This window comes from Pavona decussata, unplaced genomic scaffold (assembly GCF_977016875.1).
Source record: "Pavona decussata unplaced genomic scaffold, jaPavDecu1.1 SCAFFOLD_468, whole genome shotgun sequence".
Taxonomy (NCBI): domain Eukaryota; kingdom Metazoa; phylum Cnidaria; class Anthozoa; order Scleractinia; family Agariciidae; genus Pavona; species Pavona decussata.
The window spans coordinates 338,057-361,597 of record NW_028145806.1 but is presented as its reverse complement, the minus strand read 5'-3'; the positions used below and the strand labels follow the sequence as shown (position 1 = coordinate 361,597).

Genomic DNA, 23,541 nt, shown 5'->3' with positions numbered 1-23,541 from the left:
TTGTATAAGCTAGATTTAAAAAGGCTAAAACACGCGCCAGAAAGTGGCGAAGGCTTGTCAGTCTTTATTTACACACCAAATTCTAAACCATAGGCAGCCCAAACTGACAAAATATTATTTTCATAAGAAAACCGGTACTGGCTTTTGCCTCAAAAGATTTTCCAAAATAATTATTTGGAATTCACATTGAAGGAATATTTTTTCAGTCAATTAGTCAATTTTCTTGTGATCAGTGTGATGTTAGGAACAAATTGAGTTTTCCTGGCGGGGGCAGCTGCCCCCTCTGCCCCCGCGCTAAGTACGGCCCTGGTCAAATGAAGTTTGAGCTAACACCAATTTGATGTTATTCCTGCCCAAAGCGTCACTCAACTAAATCTTCCAGGGAAGTTCTACCTCGAAGAGTTAGGATAGTTTCATCGAGCTTATCCAAAAACAAAAAAGAAAAAACCAAACAAGAAGAAGATGAAATAAAGAAAAACCAAGAAAAACCCGCTGTGAAACTTTATTAGCAAAAATACCGAGTCATCTTTGACTTTGAGCGTGGCTCATGCAAACGCATTTTAATGGCTCAAGTTAGAGTTTGCTGATTTTAGGAGAACAGATGTTTGGCTTAAAAAATATCAAGAAATTTTTGGAAAGGAACGCCGCACCTCTGAGAAAAACAGTTTCGAAATTGCCTCACATTTGGCCCAAGACATTTTCGCGATCGCAAGGAAATTGCAAAATTTCATAAAAAATTAATTTTTATGTTAAGTAGGGATATTTGCCTTTAAAAATGTTTTTTAGACGATAAACAATACGAGCAATCGATATGAGTCCAAAGAAATGACGCGAAATATATTTTATTGAGCTTCAAATTCTGCATATATTTTGCGTGACATCAGGGTCAGTAAGGGTCAAAACCAGGGGGGGGTGGTCAAACTACGAAACGCAACAGCAAGAGAATTGCTAAATAGCATCATTCATTATCATTTCGGACAGACATTAAATGGTGAAAGTTTGAAGGAAATCGGCCGACCCCCATCTTTCACCTCTGCCTGGTTTTCTCAGACAATGACTCTTAATAGGGTTAATAAAATGGTTATAAAGTAGCAATATAGAAGAGAGAGACAATCGAATATAAAATGTGTAACATGGGGCTTTTGAGGAGTGTAGTTCTATGGGTGAGAGAAAGATACCCTGCTTGCTTGCAGGATCTTTTTACATTAAGTTGATCAGATCTTCTTTAATTAAATAACATGGTGTTTATTGCAGCTTTTGACTCCAGCATCAAGTTGCAGGCCGAACTCAAAAGCTTTACTGACATTATTTTGTCAAATATACGACTCGCAGCCAATAGGTATTTCGACAACTCAATTTCAGGTACGATACTTTAGCCAATGGAAGAAAATTCTAAAGATATTACATTTCGCACCCTTAAAAACTGAGGCTAATTTCATATTCGAAAGAACACCAGGTATCATGAACACTTGTACGATTTGCCTTACGATTACAGGGGCTGCGGTTTTTCCTGAACTGAATGAAATCTACATTTATCGAATAATGTCCTGTAACAAATCCGAGGCTAAATAATCTGATCAAGTGACCACTTGTCGATCTCGCAAAGCAACTTGCTCCAATTTTTTCTGCAAAGGAAAATTCAGCACAAGCTAACCAAGTGACCACTTGTCGATCTCGCAAAGCAACTGGCTCCAATTTTTTCTGCAAAGGAAAATTCAGCACAAGCTAAAATACTGATAACAATATCTAATTGCTAGGCAAAAACTGTCCTTCGTAATTAATGCTGATGAAGTATTGAGCTCGTGAAAACGTTTTGTGCGTTAAACTAAATCTTCATGACACTTTGAATTCAAAAGACATCCTTTAGCATCGAAGTACTGATTTAAGCTTCTGATGCCTCAAAAGCTGTTTCCACTTCTTCCCGAAACCATTTTGGTCTCAAGTTCCGTAAATGGTCCTTGCAAAAGCTGCTACAGCCCCACCCTGGAACTCAGGTTATCTCTTCGGCCTTAAAATTGAACTATCTGGAAACTGATCGGAAAGAGGTTAACTAGTCTCACTCAGAAAATATGGCTGTATTTTAAATAATGAAGCTACCTTAATTTCGGCACTTTAAAGAGTATAAGCATCTTCCCTCTCGCCCCCGATGAAGTAGCAGAAGTAAAAAAAATGATTTTCTAAGCTTGTTTATGAAAGATGAAAAAAAATGTGGAATAAAAAGCTTTTTTGTTTTTCTCCTGCTCTCAAGAACTGATGTAAAAACAATGGATACTCATCCTGAGTTGTTATAGCTAGGGTTCGCCTAAATCAAAATGCTGAGTAGCTATAGATTCTCCAAAGTAATTGCTTCAGTTCTGCTCCTCTCGTGGTCCACATAACTTTACTTTCTAATGCGATCATTGAATATTTCATATTGATTGGGTAAAAATCCTTAAAGTGAACTCAACAATAACAAGACCTACTTTAGAGAACGGCGCACAGGTGTGGCAGGACATTCCTTCCTTTCTGACAAGCTTGAATTGAGGTGTGTGTGCTTATAAAACAGAATTCTGGTACCTTTTAAGGGTTCTGTTTAAAATTTCCGACGATCACCCCAGTACAGTCACTTTAATCTGGAAGTTCCCCCAGGGGCGCTTCTTCGAATGATGCCTTATTGGTTACCTCGCCCAACGACTAAACCTCGTTCGGGGATGTGAGTGGAAATTCCTTAGATAACAAGGACTAGAGCCATGTTTGTGAGCCCACGAGAATGGGCACCCCCACCATACCCATGCTTTTGCGAAAACCGCAGGACATTGAGATCTGGTTTCGGTATTTGTTATCTAAGGTCTTCGTGAGCGACTCTCCACGAGTCCAATAGCATCCAATGGATACTCTTATTCTTACAAGAAACCAGTCGTCCTCACCGAATCCGTCCTTGCTTAGAGTCCACATTGAAAAGGTGGAATGCTTCATGTTAGAAAGATGAAATATTTACGAGTCGTCGCCAGCCGTGTGTCACGTGGTGTCGAAAATGGAAGATAATTCTGCGGTGATAATATTTAGCAGTTTACCAGATCACTTTTCAATACCGCATATTAGCAACTCGTTCAGTTCAATTATGTTATCAATCCCAAATGCCAATCATAAATAAAAGTAGTGCATCTTGTTTTGATCAAATAAGAGCTCTCTAGAATTAAGGCGTCTTTGTTGTCAGTTATTATTTTCATTATTGTTTCATGATAATCCGCTATCACTTACTTCACAAAATAACCTCCGACCTTGACTTTCAAGCTTTTGTTAGCAAGACGTTAGGAATCTGCTGGAACACGTTATCGAAACAAACAAAGGAAGGGAGCTGTAGTGAAGCAAAATACTTTGATGTCACTCCATTCCGTTTGATTTTTTTTTTTTACTCAGTTTGGTCTACACATAATTTTTCTCTGTGGCCAGACATTGATTATGGCGGGAACCGTGAAAGTAGAGAAGATATCCTCTGAAAAATACAAAAAAAGCGCATTATAAAGTGCTATTTTTATTGCTACACGGATATCAATGCGCAAACGGTCCTTTAAGTGGTGTAAACTGATATGGAAAATGACGCATTGTCCCAACAGGGGTCAGTGAATGAAAAAGCAGTTGGCACATCTCCCACCAAAATTCTGAGAAACTGACCCTTCAAACTCAAATAGACTTTCAAGTCCTTTTAAAACGACGTTTAACAAAATCCCTATTTTTTTTTTTAATTAACTATTACTTTCATGGTTAAAATTCTAAATAAGTGAATTGTGATAAAAGAAAGTATGAAAAGTTCAACGCGTTCCAGTTCGTACATCGCCAGCTTACGATGATAATTGTCAGTTCCTGTTTGTCTGAAGAAAATGATACTCTTGTAATAATATCGAGCATGCGCACATTCGATCTTTTTTCCGTTCATACAACAAGGATAGTCACTTACTTGAACTCAAAACGACGACTACAGCATGGATGCAAAAGACAAATCACACACCAAATGTAGCGACAAACGCAGCAATGGTTCGCCAGTGGCTCTTGTGATATCAATATTGCTCGCAATCTTGTTGTTTGTGAGAATCGAGTTCGTACACAGGAAGTCAGAAGCGACAGTAGCCAAGCTTGCATTTCGCATTCAGCGAATTGAGGAAGAAATGCAGGATAAGATACAGAACAGGATCATGGGATTTCTACAATCAAATGTGATGCCGGCGAGTGAGGGGGAAAGAGCAATGAATTTTTTTGACGCGGGTAAGTTATTGAATACCTTCCTTGATGTTTTGAAAGCGCTGCACCTGAAGAGGAAGAACCGCAAACACAATGCATGATTTACTTTATAGTTCTTAGATCCTAATGAATAGGAAATGTCAGGCTTTTATCTAATACACTGAGTTGCATGATTTGGGGCCAAATCCAGTCTCTAAACAATCAACAATCACGACGCTGGATCCAAGAATGCCTGCCCTTTGACGATTTTTTAGCCTTCAACTAGAGTGGGGGGTGGGGGGGTTACTCTGTCACCATACTTTAAAACGTCTTATTTGAATTAAGGGGTGGGGTGTGGGGTTTGTGAATGCTGTCCAAACCAAACTCCTTTGGATGGAATCTGCTGAAGTTCAAATCTTTATCGAAAAACAAAAGCAATAGAGTTTATTTCGGAAATGCTATTGCAAAAAGTGACAGAAACAAGAGGTCACACAACGCCAGGAAAACATGTAGGATCAGCCATTTTATGCTACCAAGAGATTTTAAATCACTCACTTGCTGTTTGATACCCTGAGTGAACTTGTTTGAAACCACGATTGCCTTTTAGATCAGGTGAAGCTTGCTCCTTGCTCCTTTGCCTTACACTTAACACAGCTGTGTTTAATGGGGGGAATACTTTGTTTACAAACATTTCACTGCCAATTTCCCGACAAGAATTATCCGCAAATCGTGATATGAAAGTTCTCCAAACTGCCAAACAAAAGGTGTACAGTCAACTCTCTCGTAGGCGACCAGCCTTGGTGCACAACAAAGTGGTCGCTTACGGGAGGTGATCGCTTACGGGAAAGATCAACAAAATAAGCTTAATACTGGAATTGATAAGTTAATTACATAAAAGTATTACCATAGCAGCTAAAGTTAGGCAAATAGAAACTAATTTATTTGATATTTTTCACATCTATTCATTCTTCTGATGACACTTTGTATAACATTTTGGAACAGATCACTGTAACAATTCCCGTTTACCTACAGATGTAATTATAGCTATCTTCTCTGTCTGTAAACTGTTATTATCTGTCAGCAGTCCGGGGTAGCGTCATTAAAAATTGAACTATTGTCACTTCTTAGTAATGATTTACTAAAGATCATACGTGATTATGTTGGGTGGTCTCTTGCCGGAAACAGAAAACAAAAGAATATGTGTTATTTCTGGCCTAAAAAGTGGTCGCGGTCCCTTAAGAAATTTGAGTGGTGGTCGCTTACGAGAGAGCTCTTGAAACAGTATTTGACTGAGAAACAAAACGGTTTATTACGAAGAGGTCGCTTACGGGAGGTGGTCGCTTACGAGAAGTGGTCGCTATGAGAGAGTTGACTGTATTTAGCGTTTATCTGCTGTCTCGGATAATCGGACTCATTTTTGATACTGATTTTTGCACTGAATTACCTTTCAACACTGTCTGGCGGTGAACTTTTTTCACCCTCAAAATCTTGCCGCTATTAACCTCAAGTGTAATTTAAGTGTAAGTCGATATTTTAATTTCCATTAATCCTTTCTTCAAACAAAGGAAAAATGTTTTTAAATACTGAATAGAGCGCCGTGACAATCCCTTGCGTGACCATAATATTTGTAACTAAAGAGTTTGTTATATCTTTCAGAAATTCTGTTTTTTAACAACAAAAATTATCTTTCTTATAGTAACATTCGTGTTATAACGTCATATTTGTATTTTTCTTTTAGTTTTTGGTGAATTTCGGTGTCTTTCTGAAGTTTTTGAAAACTCCAGAAATCCTATATGACGGCCGCATTAAAATCATAAGTCTGCATTCCCAGCGACCCTGCGAGAGTAATTTTATTACGTACGTGGCCTCAAGCCATGTCCTACCCTCCCCTCTCTCACCAAGCTTGATCTGCGAGGGAAACACCGGTCAATTTTATAACGCACCATTCTGTTATGGTGCGCGTAATATAATATATGCGTGTTTTAGTTGCAGATGCAATGTTATTTCTCCCTCAGGCAGATTTCTTTTTGTTGATTTTGCAATTGGAACTAAACAAATTGGCACATGCACATAGCCATAGAGCTGGTATAAAATGTCATAGACGGGATAATCAAGTCCGGCCAAGATCTTAAAAGCATAAAATAGTCAGCATTCTTGTTATGGGAGCAAATCTGGCTCTTTTGGCTTTTTATCTTCCTTTTCTGAATGAATGTGTGCTATAGGGTGCGTTTCGAATTTTAAAATTTACGAACTAACATGGGAAAATTGCGCTGTTTATAAACCCGTTTTTAACTTTCTCATGATCAGTTCGAATCGTATCTGTATTAGAGCTATAATTTCCTTTTCTAAAATGCTCGGGAGAAGATCGCGGTAGCAATGAAATTAAGTCATTTGGAATAATCCAAGAACGAATTTGGCTTACCAGGTATGTGTTGGCCAAATATGGCCTCTAGAGCATATATAGACCAGACCAGAACTTTACAGTAGGCCATTTTAATATGAAACATTTTTCACTTAGCCTCGCTTTCATAATGAGGTTCAAAGCAACTCGAGCCTATTTGGACCATTTCTTGCAGTTCCAGTTACATTCGCTTCTCCTATATCTACAATAACAAAAGAAATCTAACTAATTTTGGTTCATATACTATATTTTTGTGTTTATTTGCTTGTGTAATATTTCTGTGTCTGACAAAAAAGAATATGATGTCGCCTATTTTCCTATTTAAATTTCCCGGGCGCCCCCACCTTGGATTTCAAGGCGTAAAACGGTTGCTCACTCAAAAGAACTTCTGCTTAATAACTGACAATAGCGGCAACCGTATCACGTCATGAAATCCAAAATGGCGGCGCCCGGAAAATATAAAAACGAAAATAGGCGATAATCTTATCTAATTTTTTGCACACTTGAATGCCACTTCTTCTTTTTAAACTAAAATTTAGATTTAAGACACTATTCTCACTGAGGACCGCCAGGCACAAACGCCTCCTATTCCTATGTTCCTATGTTAAAACGGACACAAGATATCAGGTTGTTGCCCCACCCGCCTCCCCGCAGCGATGGCTCCCTTTCGTGCCTGAGCTCTCCTTCCTTTCCGCCTTCGGGTTTGTCTCTTCCCATAACTTATTTCAACCTGGGGCGTTTAGGAGTGGGGGCTCCCGGTGAGAATTTGTTACCATTTCTGACAATTTGCCGTCAATTTGTTGTCGGAGTGGAGGTTCCCTTTACCTAACGAGAAGCCTGAACAACCACGCATTCAAATGAATGGAAAGAAAGTTAAATATCGCAAACACGCTCAGGTTTGGGACGTTTAGTCATTCCACAGTTTTTTATTCAGTCATATTTTCTGCTATACCTTTCTTTTCGTCTTAGACCTCGCCTTAGTCTTGTTAAGCCACTGGTGCCTCGCTTTCGTTCGCAGTCACTTCCTCTTCTTCCGCCGGGGTCACATTTATGCAAACTGGTCCTTCGAAGGAAGTGGCTAAGATCACCATTAAGTGTTTTATTTGTTAACCTGATACCATTACCTTAGTACAATGAACGGTAGCCTTAGCAGTTTTCTTGCACTTACAGATTCCCCTCAAAAGACCTTGGAGAAAATTTCAGACGTTCACTACCGTCAAAGAAGAAACACCGCCCCGTCAACAAGCCAATTATCCTTACAGCAAATCCGCAATGAAATTGACAAGAAATTAACTCATGCCTGTAATAACACAGATAGGGTCTGTCAAACAGGTCCACAGGGTCCCCCTGGAATCAAAGGCAAAAGGGGGAAGAAAGGTTCCACTGGCCCTCCAGGGCAGAAAGGAGATGTTGGACCGATGGGCGAACCAGGAATCAAAGGGTCAATTGGCTTGAAAGGACAAAGAGGTAGAAAAGGCTCCATTGGCATTCAGGGTCCAAAAGGAGAATGTGTTACGCTTCCAAAGATCGTTGTATATCCAGAGTCCCTGGGTGTCTTCGTTAACAAACAGGCAACGTTTTACTGTTGGGTGTATGGTGCAACGTCAATGAAGATATCCTGGAGTAAGTTTGGAGTTAGAGGTACCTCCTTCAATGATACGTTTGCACAAGGTGGTGTCCTTCACATTAGCAATGTAACAAGATCACATGTTGGATCTTACATGTGCATGGCTAACACCAGTTATGGAATTTTAAAGACTGTTAGCAGTTTACACTTAAAAGGTAAGAAGAGTGTATACGTGGTCTAGGCTTCTTCCTTTTTTTAACTTAAATTTGAATTTAAACTTGGAAAGGAGATCACGAATCATTTTAACTTGAAACGCCAAAGGTTTTCGCTATTCGATTTTCCCATGCAAAATTTCTTATAGATGATGTAGACTTGCCAAAATCTTTTTCCTTGTGTCTAGAAAAGGAAGAGTAGTTGGATTTATGATTTTACATAAAAGAAACACACATTCTTTACATGGAAGAAAATATAATAGGAACATGTATGCACGTGACCATGAGAACACATAAACACAAAACACACAAGGATTACAATAGACCTGGCCATGTGGAGATAAATTTTTCAACAGATTTATTCTGAACTGTTATTTCGTATAGAGTGTTTGTATGGCGGCCATGTTGGAGGACTAAAACAATAGAAGATATTTGCATAAAAATAGAATATATTTCCCAAAGGAAAATCATTGTATTGTTTCGGTCCTCCAACATGGCCGTCGTGCACACACTCTATAGAATACATAGATCATTATTCCGGCAACCTTACTAAAGAAGCTGTCAAATTCCACAAAACCGCAGCATATGCTGGTAACGAAAAAATGGTATTTTGCTAAATGAAGACTCCTTCTTTAAGTTTCTCCTGACCAAAACTTTTTTCACAACAGAAGAAAAAGCTAAGCCCCTTAAATTGAAAGTCATTCGTATGAAATCAAAGTAAAGGTTTATCATTTCATTTAGTGTAATTGGAAAACCTTTTCTCCGTCCGCCCTCATTGTTTTTAGAATATGATATTTTGACATAACTTTGTGTATATTCTGGGTCATACAGTAATTCTGTGTTCTTTTCACCATAGAGCCGCCAGTGTTTACCTCCAAACCCAGTTCAAAACTAAATGTAAGTCGAGGGTCCACCCTTAACCTTTGCTGTGTAGCTGCAGGATCTCCTTCCCCCAAGATAGAGTGGTCACGTGCGGGGTGGTCGACCTATTCACGGTTGTTTTTACAGCAGAAAGGATGTGTTACAATCGATACAGCTAAAGAGGACGGTCATGGGAGTTACACTTGTCGTGCCACAAACAGCTACGGAGTAGCTCAAACAATAACTACAGTGACTGTGACAGGTACATCAACTTGGTCAGTTGTTTGCCCCTCTTTTGAGCCGCTTTGCTAATTTTCATACTTGAAACGTTTTTAGACGCTTTGAGAGATGAATTTACCCATAATTTTATTTTGATGTCCGAAAACGAATGAGTGGCTTAGAAGAAAAGTTGAGCAGCACACAAAACTGTGAATTATCCCGGGTAAGCAAATAAATATCATCAAAGTATATTTTGGGAGCAGGAGAATGTTTAAAGGCATACAAATTATTTTTGGTAAAGGATGAATTTTTACCTCATTTTTAAGAAAAATAGGCCACAATTTTCCATTTTTTTTTTTGTTGTTAATTGACAAATTTCACTTTACTCCTAATCCCCTCGTATGTTCCAAAACAAATTAATTTTAATTAGAGCGTTCCTTTGCACCTCATTCCTTTTTTTTTTAGGCTTCGACAAATGATCTTGAACACTTAGGGATTATTTTTCCAATTTTATTCCATTGGTTTCTTTTATGCTTAGATTCCTGTAATGAGGTTTTGTCAAGGCTTCCTCAAGGAACAAGTGGACAATATGAACTTAAGCCTAATTACCACAAGTTCTGGGTAAGCTAGTACTCTATACTATTCTCACCAGGAGTCCTCTCTCAAACGTCCCATGTGGTGACCAATTAACAAATAGATTCCAAGTTGCCGTGCGTCTTTTCAGTAATAGATCACAGATGACGTCATAATGTGGTAATAACAAAAAAGTGCGGCTCATGTGTCACTGATGTTCTTAGTGATGTTCTTGTCTTTTTCAGGCGAGTTGATCGTTCGCGTTTTCAACAGTTCTTACAGAACTTTTGTGATGTTCAAAGCCTTGCTTGTTTAGCTTTGTGACTTTGCAATTGACATTACTGTTTTTTTGTTCTGTGATCCATTACTGCACAGACGCACGGCAACTTGGAATCTATTTGTTTTATACAAACACGACAAACTTGCCTCGTAGCGCTTGACTATTCCATTTGTGTTAGTTGAGGAATTTTTAAAGTCACCAACGCCACTTTCTGTGTCGGCTTCTTCTTTTCTTCTTTATCTTCTTCTTCTTCTTCTTCTTCTTCTTCTTCTTCTTCTTCTTCTTCTTCTTCTTCTTCTTCTTCTTCTTCTTCTTCTTCTTCTTCTTCTTCTTCTTCTTCTTCTTCTTCTTCTTCTTCTTCTTTTTCTTCTTCTTCTTTTTTCTAGACTTTTTCCGAAGCCTTCACTCGCTCAAAGCAGAATAATCGAGTAAATGTTATAAAAACTTTGAGCCTTTTCGTAGCGCTAACAGCTGTTTTGAAGCTTTGTTCCAGTTTAAGCATTTTAAAATTGACAAGAACACTTTCGCCTTGGTTTCTTCTTTTTCTTGTTTGTAAATAGCTCCTGCAAAACGTTTCTCGAGGTACTCACTTGCTCAATTCGAAATAATCTCGCAAACATTTTCAAAACCGCGCGCCATGTTGGACAAAACGAAGAAAACAACTTTCCCCTGACGTCATCCGTATGTCTGTACTCTAATAGATCATAGGCAACGACCAATCACAGCACGCGTTGCATTCAGTACATTGTATAAACTGCGATAGCTAGACTGGGTGTAAGCCAACCCTCAAAAGGTGGTAGAAAAAGGGAAAATAATGAATTTTTTCCGAAAACTCAAAACCCCAAAAGGTTTTACACGTGAGATGATAAATTCAGCGCTGAGTACATTGAGATCGATAGAGTAAAGTAGATTTCCTCCACGAGAGGCAAACAAAGGAAGCAGATGTTAGTTGACTAAAAATTGGCTCCAGAATTGCCGTAATACAGATTTTAAAGTGAGATGTCAATCAACTAGACCCTTTGACGCATAGACTTAAATGTGACGCAAATTTAAAACCCAACTAAAGATTTCCATTTCAAGGTAGGCGATACCCAAAAATGTCAATTTGTATACGGTCAGTTTTATAACAACCTTGTAGATGCAAGGCTGATCGAATAGTTAATATTTTAGTAACACTACCCAAAATTTTGGTCAGACAAAACTAAGCTTCATCAGGAGCTATAGAAAAGCTAAATGGAAATGGAAATTCTCTTCTTTGACGTCTTCTTGTCACGGTTGCTCACCTCGAGGGGCAGCTCATTTCCAGCGCTATGACTTGCTTGTGTTGGTTGTTGACGATCCTGGCGTCTACTCTATTCGCTCTCAGTTCTTGAAATTCCCCATAGACCGGAACATCCCAGTACGCCTGGGTCTCCGCTGTTTCGTAGATAGGCTGCGGTTTGATGGGTGAATACCAAGGAGGCACAGTGTCTATCAGGCCCGGATCAAATAGGATCTCGAAGAATAGGACCTTTACGGCTGCGTCATGTCTTGCCACGTTCTTTGTTTGTGCAAGCGCAGGGCAAGCGGATAAGATGGAGCCATGGTCTCTGGCGCTGTGCCGCATAACCTACACGTTGGGTCGCTGCTTGGACTCACACGTGTCTTGTGTATGGCGTACAATCGAGTGGGTAATAGCTGTTCGTATAATTCGAACATACCCGCCACCGTATGTGTTGGGCATATTCGCCACTCGCTTTAATTAGCCACCAATAGCATCGCTCAGTGCTAAGCTCCTCGTCATCTTCTCTTGTTGTTACCAGTCTCTTGTTGTTTCAGTCTTAATTCTCGCTCTTTGCTCAGGTGGCTTTTAAGCCTCTCTCCTGGTATAACCTCTCCTTCTTCTGTGACGCAGGCTGGATCAGGGTATTGGAGCTTTAGTTGCAGGCCACACTCCTCCGCGTACTTCGTCGCTTCCTTTGTCAGTGACTGGTGTCCCCCACTCTCCGCATGCTTATTATTATTATTTATTTATTTACTTTTATTTTTTAAAAACGTTTTCTGACCTATTAGTTTTTATCAGTCGGTGTGATATCATAACATGTCACAAACTTCACAATCTTTTGTAAATGTGAATGTCAATATTTAACAATTATCCTGCGAAATCGCGCGCGGAATATCGCCTGATACTTAGCCGACGAGGCCGCAGGCCGAGTTGGCTAAAATCAGGCGATATTCCGCAAGATTAATATTGAGCAGGATAATTGTTTTATTATTCAACACATTGATAACAAAGCACAGGTTTATAGCGAAAAGCTGAAGGCGATCTTTATTTGTCAAAAAAAAGAAACTTGTAACATTTTCCCGCGCGCGGACCGGCATGAATGAAAGTGCCAGCTTTGTTCAAGTTTGATTGAAATCGAGAGCGTTTTGCATCAAGTTAAAAAATTGAGTACTCGTCTTGTGCGCCAATCGCTCCGGCAAAAATTTTCTACAATTTTTTAGCCTGAAAAGCTAAAACCAAACAGTATTTTGTAGCTGCGAAGGGTTTGTTGTGTCAGCTGGGCCGAGTTGAAAGACTGGAAAAGCTTTTCAACGATTTCTCGGGTGAGTGTTTCTTTGTTTTATACTACGCAAGCAATTTCACGATCTTTCTTCAGTGTTTTGACAAACGCATCTAGTGCCTTGTTGCTTGCAAGAACTCTGGATTTTTTATGAAACTAAACGGTTTTTCAAGCGGCTCTAGATCTGATGTTTCTGAGAATAATTACTTTGTACTCCATCTATCTTTTTGTCTGCCATAAAGCTAAAATTTCTGGAGGCACTTCAGTGCGAGTTCGGATTTTCTCTTGTGGTTTTCTCCATCTCTTCAAGACGAGTCGAGATCTCTGTTTAACGGTTGTGAGAACCAGTCTAAGGAAATACATCTACTGTTTGTAATTTCTGAGCCCTAGAATACGGAACAAGCCAAAAGTGTAGCGAAAACTATACTTTAACGTTTTTGCTGAACTGTAAGCTTAATTTGCCAGTTCATAAATAGAAAGGTAAGCAGTAAAAGATTTTGAACTAACCATTACAATTCTTAACAGCAAACTTGGTTGTCTTTGTTGTGTTCAGTATAAAACAGCGCTACTTATAGTTTGGTGTTCTTGCGAGGTCGTTACTTTTTGAAAGCGCTCTGACATTTTTCTCCCGGACGTGCGAAAACTACGTACATCATCGAATATTCCCCAGTTTTAGCTGGGGTATAGTCGGTCACGTGAGGCGTTTAGACCAATCGCGCGCGAGCGAAAATATTTGATGGAGTATAACGCAGGATATCTGTTGAGTGCGGACGACATATATTGAGCTCGCAATGACCATATTTGGGCAGTGTCACAATGTGTTGAATAATAATATAAAAACCAGATTAACCTTAACCCTTGTGGACCACTCAGGTTTACCTTTTTTGAAAAGAGAATCATATTTTTGCTTCCTACAATCTACATTGGGGGCTCTGATTTTGCATGGACCATACCTTTGGCAATAATAAGGAAACATTTCTTTGCTTCTACAAATGAAAGGTTTTCACGCAGATCCCTTTGTTATGTAAAATTCTAAGAGTGCTCCAGTGAACGAGTATTCGATTTAAACGAAAATGCTCTCAGCAACAAGCCGTTGACAAAGCAAGGAATTAAGAAATTCGAAACTATTTTCATCTCTTTTAACCAGGCTTATTGTGACATGACTTCTGACGGCAAGGCATGGACTCTTATCGCGAGATTCTCCAACGATGACAGCAAAAACTGGATGCGAGACGATGGAATGTGGTGGTATAACCAGAAAGTTGCCATAGGAACGACAATTGATCCTTCAACCAACGCTGATATGATTTCTCCAGCATTTTGGTTGCTCAGCGGCAAAGAGTTAAAGATTACGCGCAGTGATGACCCCAGTCACACGCCATTGTTACAGACAACAGGCAACTGTTTAGGTGGGAAAACGTTCCGATCAAAACTAACACGTTATGGTGGCTTCAGACATGGCCAGGCTTGGTCCAGTAGTCGGTGCCTGGGCAGTTGCACAGTTCAATATGGCGGCCGGTACAATTCAACCGACGGGTTTCAACAGGCTGGGTGCAGTGGAAGCATGCAAAGTAACAACAAGATCGGCTTCTGGTGTGACTGGGTTGATGGTGATGGAGCAGTGATGATGATTGGTGGAGGAGGAAGAGAGTGTAATCGTGCCGATCACGGGATTGGAATAACAGAAGCTGACGTTACTTCTTTTATTAATCGCGGCCGAAGTGAAACTGAATATGACTTTGGATATAACGCTTACACATTTACTCACCCGACCAAGTCCTACTCATTAAACTTGTGGATCCACTGATTAGCATCAATCCAAAGCTTTTTTTTTTTTTTTTTTTTACAAAAGTTACGTAGTAGTCTATTCCAAGTTCCAAATTGTTCTAATGAAGATTGCCTCTTTTTTGTCATTCGCAAAAATACGTCCGCTATTGAAGACAGGGACTTGTCAAATGTTATAATGAAGAGGGTAATGAACAGGGCAACAAAACTTAGACAACTTAATCAATAAATAATCAATACAGCTTAATCAATAAAATTCTTTCAATGAGGATTATTTTTTTGCATACGTAAGAATGCATCCTCCATTGAAGAGAGGGAACACAGAAATTCTTTCTTTTGCACCTGACATGTCAAATGTCATAATTAAATTTCGTACCGCTATCACTGCGTCGTTAGCTTCAGTGGGACTTAGTTGCTTAATTGTTTTGGTTGTTTCGCATTCATCTTTTGTCTCGTGTTGATATTTATTCGTTACATTGGGGTGCGTTTTATGTTTGGGCTTCTAGATTGTTTTCGTAATAACGAGGATTTCATTATATCGAGGTTCTCTTCCATACATTTTACCGTAACTTTGGCCGGGCTGAATAATATCGTTCCGTTTTTCCGAGGACCGTTATACTGAGAGGTTCGTTAAATCCAGGTTCCATTGTAATAGTTTCTAGCAAAACACTCGTGTTTGTATAATCAAACAAATTCCTTCCAACCAGCTGCTGCCAGGTTTAAGTGGCTACATTATTACAATTCACGGTACCTGAAATTAGATAGATATTTTACGATGTAAGAATTACTGTACCTGAAACGTAACATGCTGTGACAGAAAATGCCGAAAACAAAAACCCAGAAAACAAGTAAGAACATACTTGTGTTCAAAGTTGTTATAGTTTGATTAAAATAATGCTTTCTTTGTGGACTGTGTATGTCACACTTGGCCAGAAATAAGGGGGAAAACGGTATTTACCGAGTATTTCTATTAATACAGTGTCTCGAAGTGTCAATTTTAAAAATGGAACAATACTGTATTTCTAAGTTATAAATCAAAACGTAAAGTAAATTGAAACAAAACGAGCAACTAGAAGACTAGGTACTGCAAACTTTGCTGGTTTCAAAGAAAAACATGGTTCGAGTTTTCGAGGGCAAAATTATATGAAAATGACCTGAAAATTGCTTCGAGATAACGAGGGGTTGGAGTTGGTGAGGATTCGTGTCACCGGGGGTAAAATTACAGTAAATGTATGACGGAAATCCAGGGGAAATCGATTTTGGTTCGAGTTAGCGGGAGTCGACTGTATCTAAAAAGTCTCTTGTACGAAAATGCACCTGAAGTCAAGCATAAAACATAAAAAGCATAGCAACAGCCATAATTACTTCTAAACCAAATATAATTTATTAAAAACGCAATTGCAGAGTACAAACTCGTGAAAGTATACAGTCTACGTTGCATTTATATTAAATAAAAATGTAAAACTCTTAAAAATGACTTCGTAATTCTATCGATATGCCTATTTCTTTTCCTTGTTCTTATATAACAAATGCACACAATTGGCTTATTCTGAAGCCCTGCCTATAAGGAGGTATGGCATTGCTAATGGTTAGTTTATCTCTTGGTGAGTTTACTGGTAATATTTCAGCCGACAAACTGTAACGTGTAAATTGTACTAACCTGATTCTAATCGGTACATGTAAGTGTAAGGATTAACTTGAATGTAACTCAAAAAAGGGCAGTAAGAAATTTTAACTTTCACTACAGTTTTTACAGTAAACCACACCCTAAGGAAAATGTTTTATTACTGCCTGCACATTGTTAACAATGCCTGGAAACATTTCCACAAGGAGTAAGATAACTAAACCGAATTTTTTTTTCAAAAACCTGTTACGTCCAGGACGCCAGTATAATCTACGCACACAACTTTTCGAAGACTGAGCCATTTTATGGCAGAAATTGATCTTTTTCTTTTTAGAAATTTACACGTGTTCCGTTTTCGGATGCTTTGCCATAAAACAAATATATACAAATAAATATTGCAAAATAAATAACAATATAAATAAAACCGTTTAAGGCTTCTCTCAATCGACAGTCCGGCCTTCAAAAGCATAGTGTAAAACGTAGGGTGCATTGTAGCGTTCATATGTTCATTGTGAACTTCCACAACAGAATAGCTCAGGAGAGGGATGGTAAAAAGTTCTTACATGACAACTTATCCATTTGACGTCTTCCTGTTTAGCAAGAAACAGGGAAGAAAATAACAACAGGAGGCAAGGTACAATCACACTGATTTCACAAGGACAGTTTGCCATCCTGTTAAATTGATAGGTTCTCCAATAAAACAATTCCAACGCCAACATGCCAATAAAAAACTTTTCTCCTTTTCTTTTCTATCTTAATTTGTAAGTTATTGAAGCTTCAACTGTGTCAAAAAGTCCAAACTCTACGAGGGAAATGATCAAATTTAACTACCTTATCCCTAAAACTCCCCATAAGAAGTTCAATTAAGGATTGGCTTAATTTCGAAACAATTATATTATGAATGTCCTTCGCAGTTTTGTGCGATGTGACAAGTAAAACTGTACACACTCGATTAAAACGTACCTTGTCCCGTAAAAAGTGTGAACGACAAACCTGATGAAATTGTGGGATGATCTACCCAGCATGCACCTATTTCGAGTTTTTTAAAAAAAACATGCAAATGTTAAGAAGAGGAATGCAAATAAGCTCATAGGTGAAACTCTTCCTAAAAAGGTGTTGATTCCTATCCTTCATAATTTATACCTTCTACCTTGACAACGTTTTTTCAATCGAGTGTATATTAACATAGCTTGAAAAGAGAATTCGGACGAACATTTGCCAAACTCCGATGTTACATGTGATATTCAACCAGATTCTGCGGAGAAACAAGTGGAAACTTTGCCACGTTGCTGTGGCAACGTCAATCATTTATGTCTCGAAATACTCAGGGCCCGGTTGTTCGAAAGCTGATTAACGCTAATCCCCTATTAAACGTTAACAGAAGTTTTCATCTCGCTCGTCAAAAATGTTTTTAAGAGCTGCTTTTAAGCTGAAGGTAAAGAAAGTCTAAATCAAAACTGAAGGGGAAAATATTCTGGAAAATTGCTTATTGATTAGTATTTAAGCTCGAATCAAACTTCACGTTAACCCAGGGTTTGCTTAATCGGGCTTTGAACAACTGCACCCAGAAATTATGTGATACGAAGCGTATTTAAAGAAGTGATTACGACTTGAATTTCTCCAGCTGTGGATCCGAATGCGCCAATACAAACACCAAATCTGTTTGTTGGAGCTCAAAGTGATACGGCGGTGAGCAGATCACGTATCGCTTGGATGACGGGATACCAACTTGTATTTTGTGACTGTCTCGGAACCGATACAGACCCAGGCAAATCATGGATGAGGTCCGCAAAGCGTGCAAAAACATATCGCCAAACTTGCCTCCATCCTGGAAAACGAAATGAAATTTGCGTCAAAACAATAACAAAGGCGGAACAAAGTAGATACAAATAAAAAAATTGTGGTTCACCAGTGGAAAATACAACAACAAAAAAAAAATAATAAAGAAAAATAAAGAAATAAAAGAAAGAATTAAAAAATTGTCAAATACTTGTGAAATATTCGTCGCTAGTCTGATGCGGCGTTTCACAAGTATTTGACAATTTTTCAATTCTATATTGTATAAATTTCAACTCGTGCACGTGCGGTTGGGAATCCTTTTAGGCAGTATAGCCCATTCCCCCCTGGCTCCCTTACCGTTGGGGGTTCTGTCATTGAAAGGGTTGTGACCTATAAGCTCTTAGGTGACTATATCTCTGAAGATCTTTCATGAAACGTACACATGAGGCATATATTCAAAAAGGCCAACAAGCGTTTGTACACACTGCACGTGCTTAAGAAGAGTGGCCTCAATATCATGCAGCTAGTGCAAGTGTACTGTAGCATTGTACGATCTGTACTAGAATATGCTTGCCCTGTTTGGGCAGCCCTGCCAAAGTACTTAGATGACGCTATAGAATCTGTACAAAAAAGGGCCCTACGCATCATTCTGCCGAACTGTCACTATGACGATGCCCTAATTCAATCTGGCATCATTACCCTTTCCCAGAGAAGGGAGGAAGCTTGCACAAATGTTATTAAGCGTGATTGCCTGTCGTCTCTTGTCCTCAATTTAAAAGGAAAAATAGGCGATAATGATATCGAAGTTTTAGCACACTTAACGTTATTTCTACTTTTCAAACTAACATTTAGAATTTTGACACTATTTCCAACAATTTGGCGTGAATTGGAGGTTCCCTTTCAAAGCTTACCCCATACTGCGCTAGTGGTCCATCAAACAATGATATTTGCACAATTTTGCATCGACTCCTGGTGTCCGCGGTTTGTTCAGCGTCCAGTCCTCCCTTCAGTCCATCACCTTCAGCGATGTGCTCTTCCAAAAACTGGTTGACCCCACCTGTTACCAGATTCCGAACCAAGGTTAAAATGTCTGGGTTGAAGTAGGTCTGTGATGGAAAAACAGAATTCCATCCAAAATTTAACAACTATTCTTCTAGCAGTTGAGCTAAAATGGGATTTCAGAAGTTTCCCAGGGTACAGAAGAAAAATGCCAGGAATCTAAAATCAGTTATAAGTGTAATTACTGGACAGAGAGAACTAGTATTAAAGGCAATAGTAATAAGAAGATCGGCCCAGAAGATCTCATTAATCACGAATATAATTAACAATTATTCCACGAGTGCGCGTTGGATACGAGGTGAGAGATAGCCAACAAGGCGCGTAACGCCGAGCTGGCTATAATCATCTTATGATTATAGCCAACAAGCATGTGTGCAATAATTGTGTTATTAATTAAAAAAAAAACAATCACGTAATATTCCGAGATCTTACTGATTTCACTTTGCAAGAATAACATGAAGACAATTTAATGGTCGCTCTTTCTCAGGTATGATGGCTCCTATACCATGACCGCTAAGCCAATCAAATCCCCTAAACTGCATTATACAATGGCCCAGTTTTTTAAAAAAAATAATAAAGAAATCAAGTTCAATATAGCTGCAAATGTTGTTTAACCTTCAGTTATCAATGTGTACTCACCGCACTCATAAGCGAGTCCAACATGGACACTGTGAAGGTGGTTCCACAAGCCAATGGCTGAGTCAGATAAAGCTCTTGGTCTTCGTCATCAACGTCGTCAATATCCAAGTACTGCACATTCTGGTCAAAGGCTGAACACAAATGCAATAGAAATAACTAAGACTGTTCGTAGCCCCCTATTTTTCCCCGTGGCGCTTAGTTTGAGAGATGGAGATCATGGGGACTGTTTCTCAAAACGGCCGAAGGGTTTACAGCTACGAGGAATATTTTTGGCGTAAGCTAGACCAACGTTTTTCTCAGGCTTGTACTATGGCCATTACTGATTTTTTTTAAATTTATGTGATAGACGAGAGAAACATGTTCTAGCCTTAGTTAAGAAGGTACTGAAGAAATTTGTCCCCAATGTTTATTAATTATTTTAATATCAATAAGGATTGCATCGAAAGGACTACTAGAAAGAGCAACCACATTAGACTATCGAGAGTTAAATTAGAGTTAACAAAAAGGCATTTTTCTATCATGGCAGCATGGTTTTTAATCAAAATTTGAAGTTTTGTAAATGTTTAATAGTTTTATATTTCTATCATTTTGATGTGTGATCTTTTGAGTATTTCTAGAATTTTTAACATTGTAATTGGGGCTTCCGTTGATACCAATAATTTTGTTTTTATAATTACTGAAGGAATTACCCTGTTTTATATAAAAGTACCGTAAATGATCTAATAAACGCCCCCTCTCTTATAAACGCCTCCGATCTAATTAACGCCCCCCTAAGCTGACAAGTTTGTATTAAACGCCCCTGTCTAAATAAACGCCCCCCTTCCCTGAAAATCACACATAAACTAGAAACAGATCAATCAATTTACTTGCGTTCTTGCTTAATTAACACCGGTGTGCGAGTTGCGTCTTGCTCAATTTCCAGTTCAAAGTGAGGATAGCGCTCTTTAATGTTCTTGATCACTGTGCTTAGGATATCAGCAATTTTCTTTCAGCTTGTCCTAGCATTGTAGCATCCCGGAATTACAAGGACTTCTTCACGTTTGACTTGATAGTCTCCTAAAGCTCTGTCATTTCTGTTTTTTATAATACCTTATTTAGGTTACCATGTTACACTTATTAGAACAAACGCTTCTCTCTTTAAACGCCTCTTATCTTTTACACGCCCATCGGACCCTTGAAATTCAATAGTTTATGAGATCATTTACGGTATCTTCTTCTTCTTTTTTAATTACACGACTTAATGAAGTAAACAGTGCACCAGTGACAGCATAGCTTCAAAGGGCGTATTATTGTAGTGCCGGATGGTGTAACTCACCCACTTCGGTGATGATAGGAATATTGCATCCATATGCCGATCCCCTTCTCTCAACCACTGGTCCTTCATTGAAGTCAAGCCCGGTAGTAAAAGCATTGCGTGTACTTTCACTCAACATTCCAACTGCATCATCAAACGACATGGCTTTCAAGTTTAATGACGCCAAAATCGATTCCTTGTCCGCAAGCTTCGGGTCGTCAGCTTTGCTGGCGGTTGAAGGGGAAAGGAAAACGACCATGTCCGCTAGATTGGCATTTACAGCTCGGAGATCTGCTCGGCAGAACGGCGAGCGCTGTGACATGTAAAACTGAGACAAATAAAAGATTTATCAGTGAGTAGTGACAGGCATCGATAATGTAATACCTAACAACTTCACACTTGATATATCTCAAAATCAATATATCTTATTCAATGGTTTTACATATAATACGCGCGGACATTTTGCGAGTTGCGTAGTATTTCTCCGAGCCCCGAAGGGGCGAAGAAAAACACGAGCAATGAGCAAAATGTCCGCGGGTATTATATGTAAAACCATGGAATAAGAGATTTATTATTGTGCAGTTCCAGTTTTTAGGTGAAAAAGAAAAGTTGTCACGTGATAGAGATAACCTCTTAAGCGCTCGAGAAAGTTATAAACGTAAACTACACAACAACAAAGAAGAGGGGTTCAGGGAGAAGGGTTTTAAAAACCCGGAAATTCCGGAGGGGTGGGGGGGTCATCATAAACCCTCTGGAACGGAAATTCCGAGGGGGTGGGGGGTTAAAATAAAAAAACCTTCCGTGGGGGGTATGGATATTTTCTGGAACTGCACATTCCATTACAAAAAGATTTTGTCAACGTTATTTTGGCCACTCTTTTCTTGTAAGAGTGTTGAAATACACCCGGCATTATCTGTCCATCAGAATATGGCGCGTGTGAATGATGTAAACAACACAGAAAGCCAGTGAAATGTCGTTGTCCGTATTCGCTCTCTTGTAAACTGGTCAAACCGGGACACTACGGTGTATAACGGTCTTCTATTTGGCGCGTTCTCTTGACCTTATTTGGTGAAATGACATAATATTGGAATAACAAGTACAGTTACTGCAAATGCTGCATGTCGAAATCCGTGCCATAGCACTCTATTGTGAAACAAGACGTCTAATATGAAAACTCTACAGAATGTAACGCATAATAAAACCACTTACTGGTAGCACATACACGTCTTCAAAATTGCACAGTTGATGCCACTGAAAACAAAACAATATGAACGTTTTAGACAAAGGGCACTAAATAAACATCGAGAGCATTCTTTTGGCTGCTATTTCATAATGGAAATCCTTGGAACAGACGGAAATATTGTTCTTCTTGGTGGTATTCCTTATTAAGAACCAGGGCCCAGTTGTTTAAAGCCCGATTAAGCTAATCCTGGGTTTACGTGAAGTTTGGTTCGAGTTGAATTACTAATCAATAAGCTTTTTTTCCAAAAGATTTTCCCTTTCAGTTTTGACTTACAATTTTCTTTGCCTTTAGCCCGGTAAAAATCAGCCTTTAAAAACATTTTTAACGAGCGAGGTACAAACCTCGGTTAACTTTCAATCAGGGATTAGCGTTAATTGGCTTTCGAAAAACAGGGCCCAGTTGTTCAAAGGCCGATTAAGCTAATCCTGGCTTAGCGCGAACTCTGATTCAAGCCTAATTACTAATCAATAAAGGTTTCTCAAAAAGATTTTAGTCTCTCAATTTTGATTTAGACTTTTCTCTTAATGGAGTTTTCAATATCTTAGTGGTGGAGCATTCCAACTCGTAATTGGAAGGTGATAGGTTCGATTCTTGTTGGGAAAACTCGTACTGTTTTTCCGAGTATGCCGGTGTTACTGACTGAAGAAATATACCTTTTTCTATTATACATTTTAATGTAAATGGATAAATTAAATTTTATTCATCAGCTTTTGCCGATATTGCTAACTGGTATTGTTTATCATGTAGAAATAAATCTTGAGAAAACGCAAAAATTGAAATCTTTGATATCATTACATTTTGTTCATCTTGAACCTAAACGACAACAGTGATCATAATTTTATGCGAGAAGGTGGAACAAATTTGTGAGTTATGTTTGAACATATCCGCTTTGAGACAAATCCCCGTCAAATTATACACTTTCATCTTAACGTTAACGTCCCAGTGGTGTCTAAACAAGACTAACGGTAAACATTCACCGCTTTGCTTAAATTCTGTTTATTTTCTGCAAATATCAGTACGCAGAGAAGAGTGTAGATTGTTAGAAAAATGTTCAGATTCTCCCTACTTCCTGACACGAAATGGCTAAAGGAAACAATAGTATTCATTTATTAGATCGCTGACCTGGACTAAACTGAAAAGGAGCATTCTGATTGGTTCCCTAAGCGGTCCGAATTTTCGTATACGGACCGCTAAGATGGACCACTTGCAACACAACGTACGTTCCAAGACTCAGTGTTTCAATTTTGATAAAGACAAAGCAAAAA

General features: G+C 38.8%; 5 protein-coding genes across 8 annotated transcripts in view; 3 read left to right on the top strand and 2 right to left on the bottom strand.

Annotated features, from left to right (window-relative positions):
* The window catches only part of LOC146450309 (uncharacterized), a 33,470-nt gene extending 17,922 nt beyond the window's left edge, over positions 1–15,548 (top strand). The window contains exons 1-5 of one of the 3 annotated variants that reach the window (XM_085100448.1): positions 3,905–4,242; positions 7,769–8,380; positions 9,234–9,500; positions 9,996–10,078; positions 14,001–15,548. In XM_085100448.1, the coding sequence (XP_084956574.1) occupies positions 3,963–4,242; positions 7,769–8,380; positions 9,234–9,500; positions 9,996–10,078; positions 14,001–14,660 (1,902 nt within the window). In that variant the 5' untranslated portion in view covers positions 3,905–3,962 and the 3' untranslated portion in view covers positions 14,661–15,548. Of the gene's footprint in view, positions 1–3,904; positions 4,243–7,768; positions 8,381–9,233; positions 9,501–9,995; positions 10,079–14,000 lie in introns of those variants that run through there. The other 2 variants (XM_085100447.1, XM_085100449.1) reach the window with 2 other exon arrangements.
* LOC146450308 (calcium-activated potassium channel slowpoke-like) overlaps positions 1–22,340 on the bottom strand; it is a 117,083-nt gene extending 94,743 nt beyond the window's left edge. Inside the window, exons 1-5 of one of the 2 annotated variants that reach the window (XR_014860320.1) lie at positions 22,243–22,340; positions 21,055–21,346; positions 19,740–19,870; positions 18,953–19,147; positions 17,226–18,090 (exon numbers count right to left, since the gene is read on the bottom strand). Coding sequence is in view for 1 of the 2 variants with exons in the window: in XM_085100462.1 (XP_084956588.1) it covers positions 17,866–18,090; positions 18,953–19,147; positions 19,740–19,870; positions 21,055–21,292 (789 nt within the window). In the remaining variant the exon portion in view is untranslated. Of the gene's footprint in view, positions 1–15,619; positions 18,091–18,952; positions 19,148–19,739; positions 19,871–21,054; positions 21,347–22,242 lie in introns of those variants that run through there. The other variant, XM_085100462.1, reaches the window with a different exon arrangement.
* The window catches only part of LOC146450303 (uncharacterized), a 154,152-nt gene that overhangs the window by 11,940 nt on the left and 118,671 nt on the right, over positions 1–23,541 (top strand). The gene's annotated exons all lie outside the window — the stretch shown is intronic.
* The window catches only part of LOC146450305 (uncharacterized), a 126,333-nt gene that overhangs the window by 11,879 nt on the left and 90,913 nt on the right, over positions 1–23,541 (top strand). The window lies entirely within an intron of this gene.
* The window catches only part of LOC146450301 (calcium-activated potassium channel slowpoke-like), a 161,333-nt gene continuing 153,411 nt past the window's right edge, over positions 15,620–23,541 (bottom strand). Inside the window, exon 10 of the transcript XR_014860317.1 lies at positions 15,620–16,993. The gene's annotated coding sequence lies outside the window, so the exon portion shown is untranslated. The remainder of the gene's footprint in view (positions 16,994–23,541) is intronic.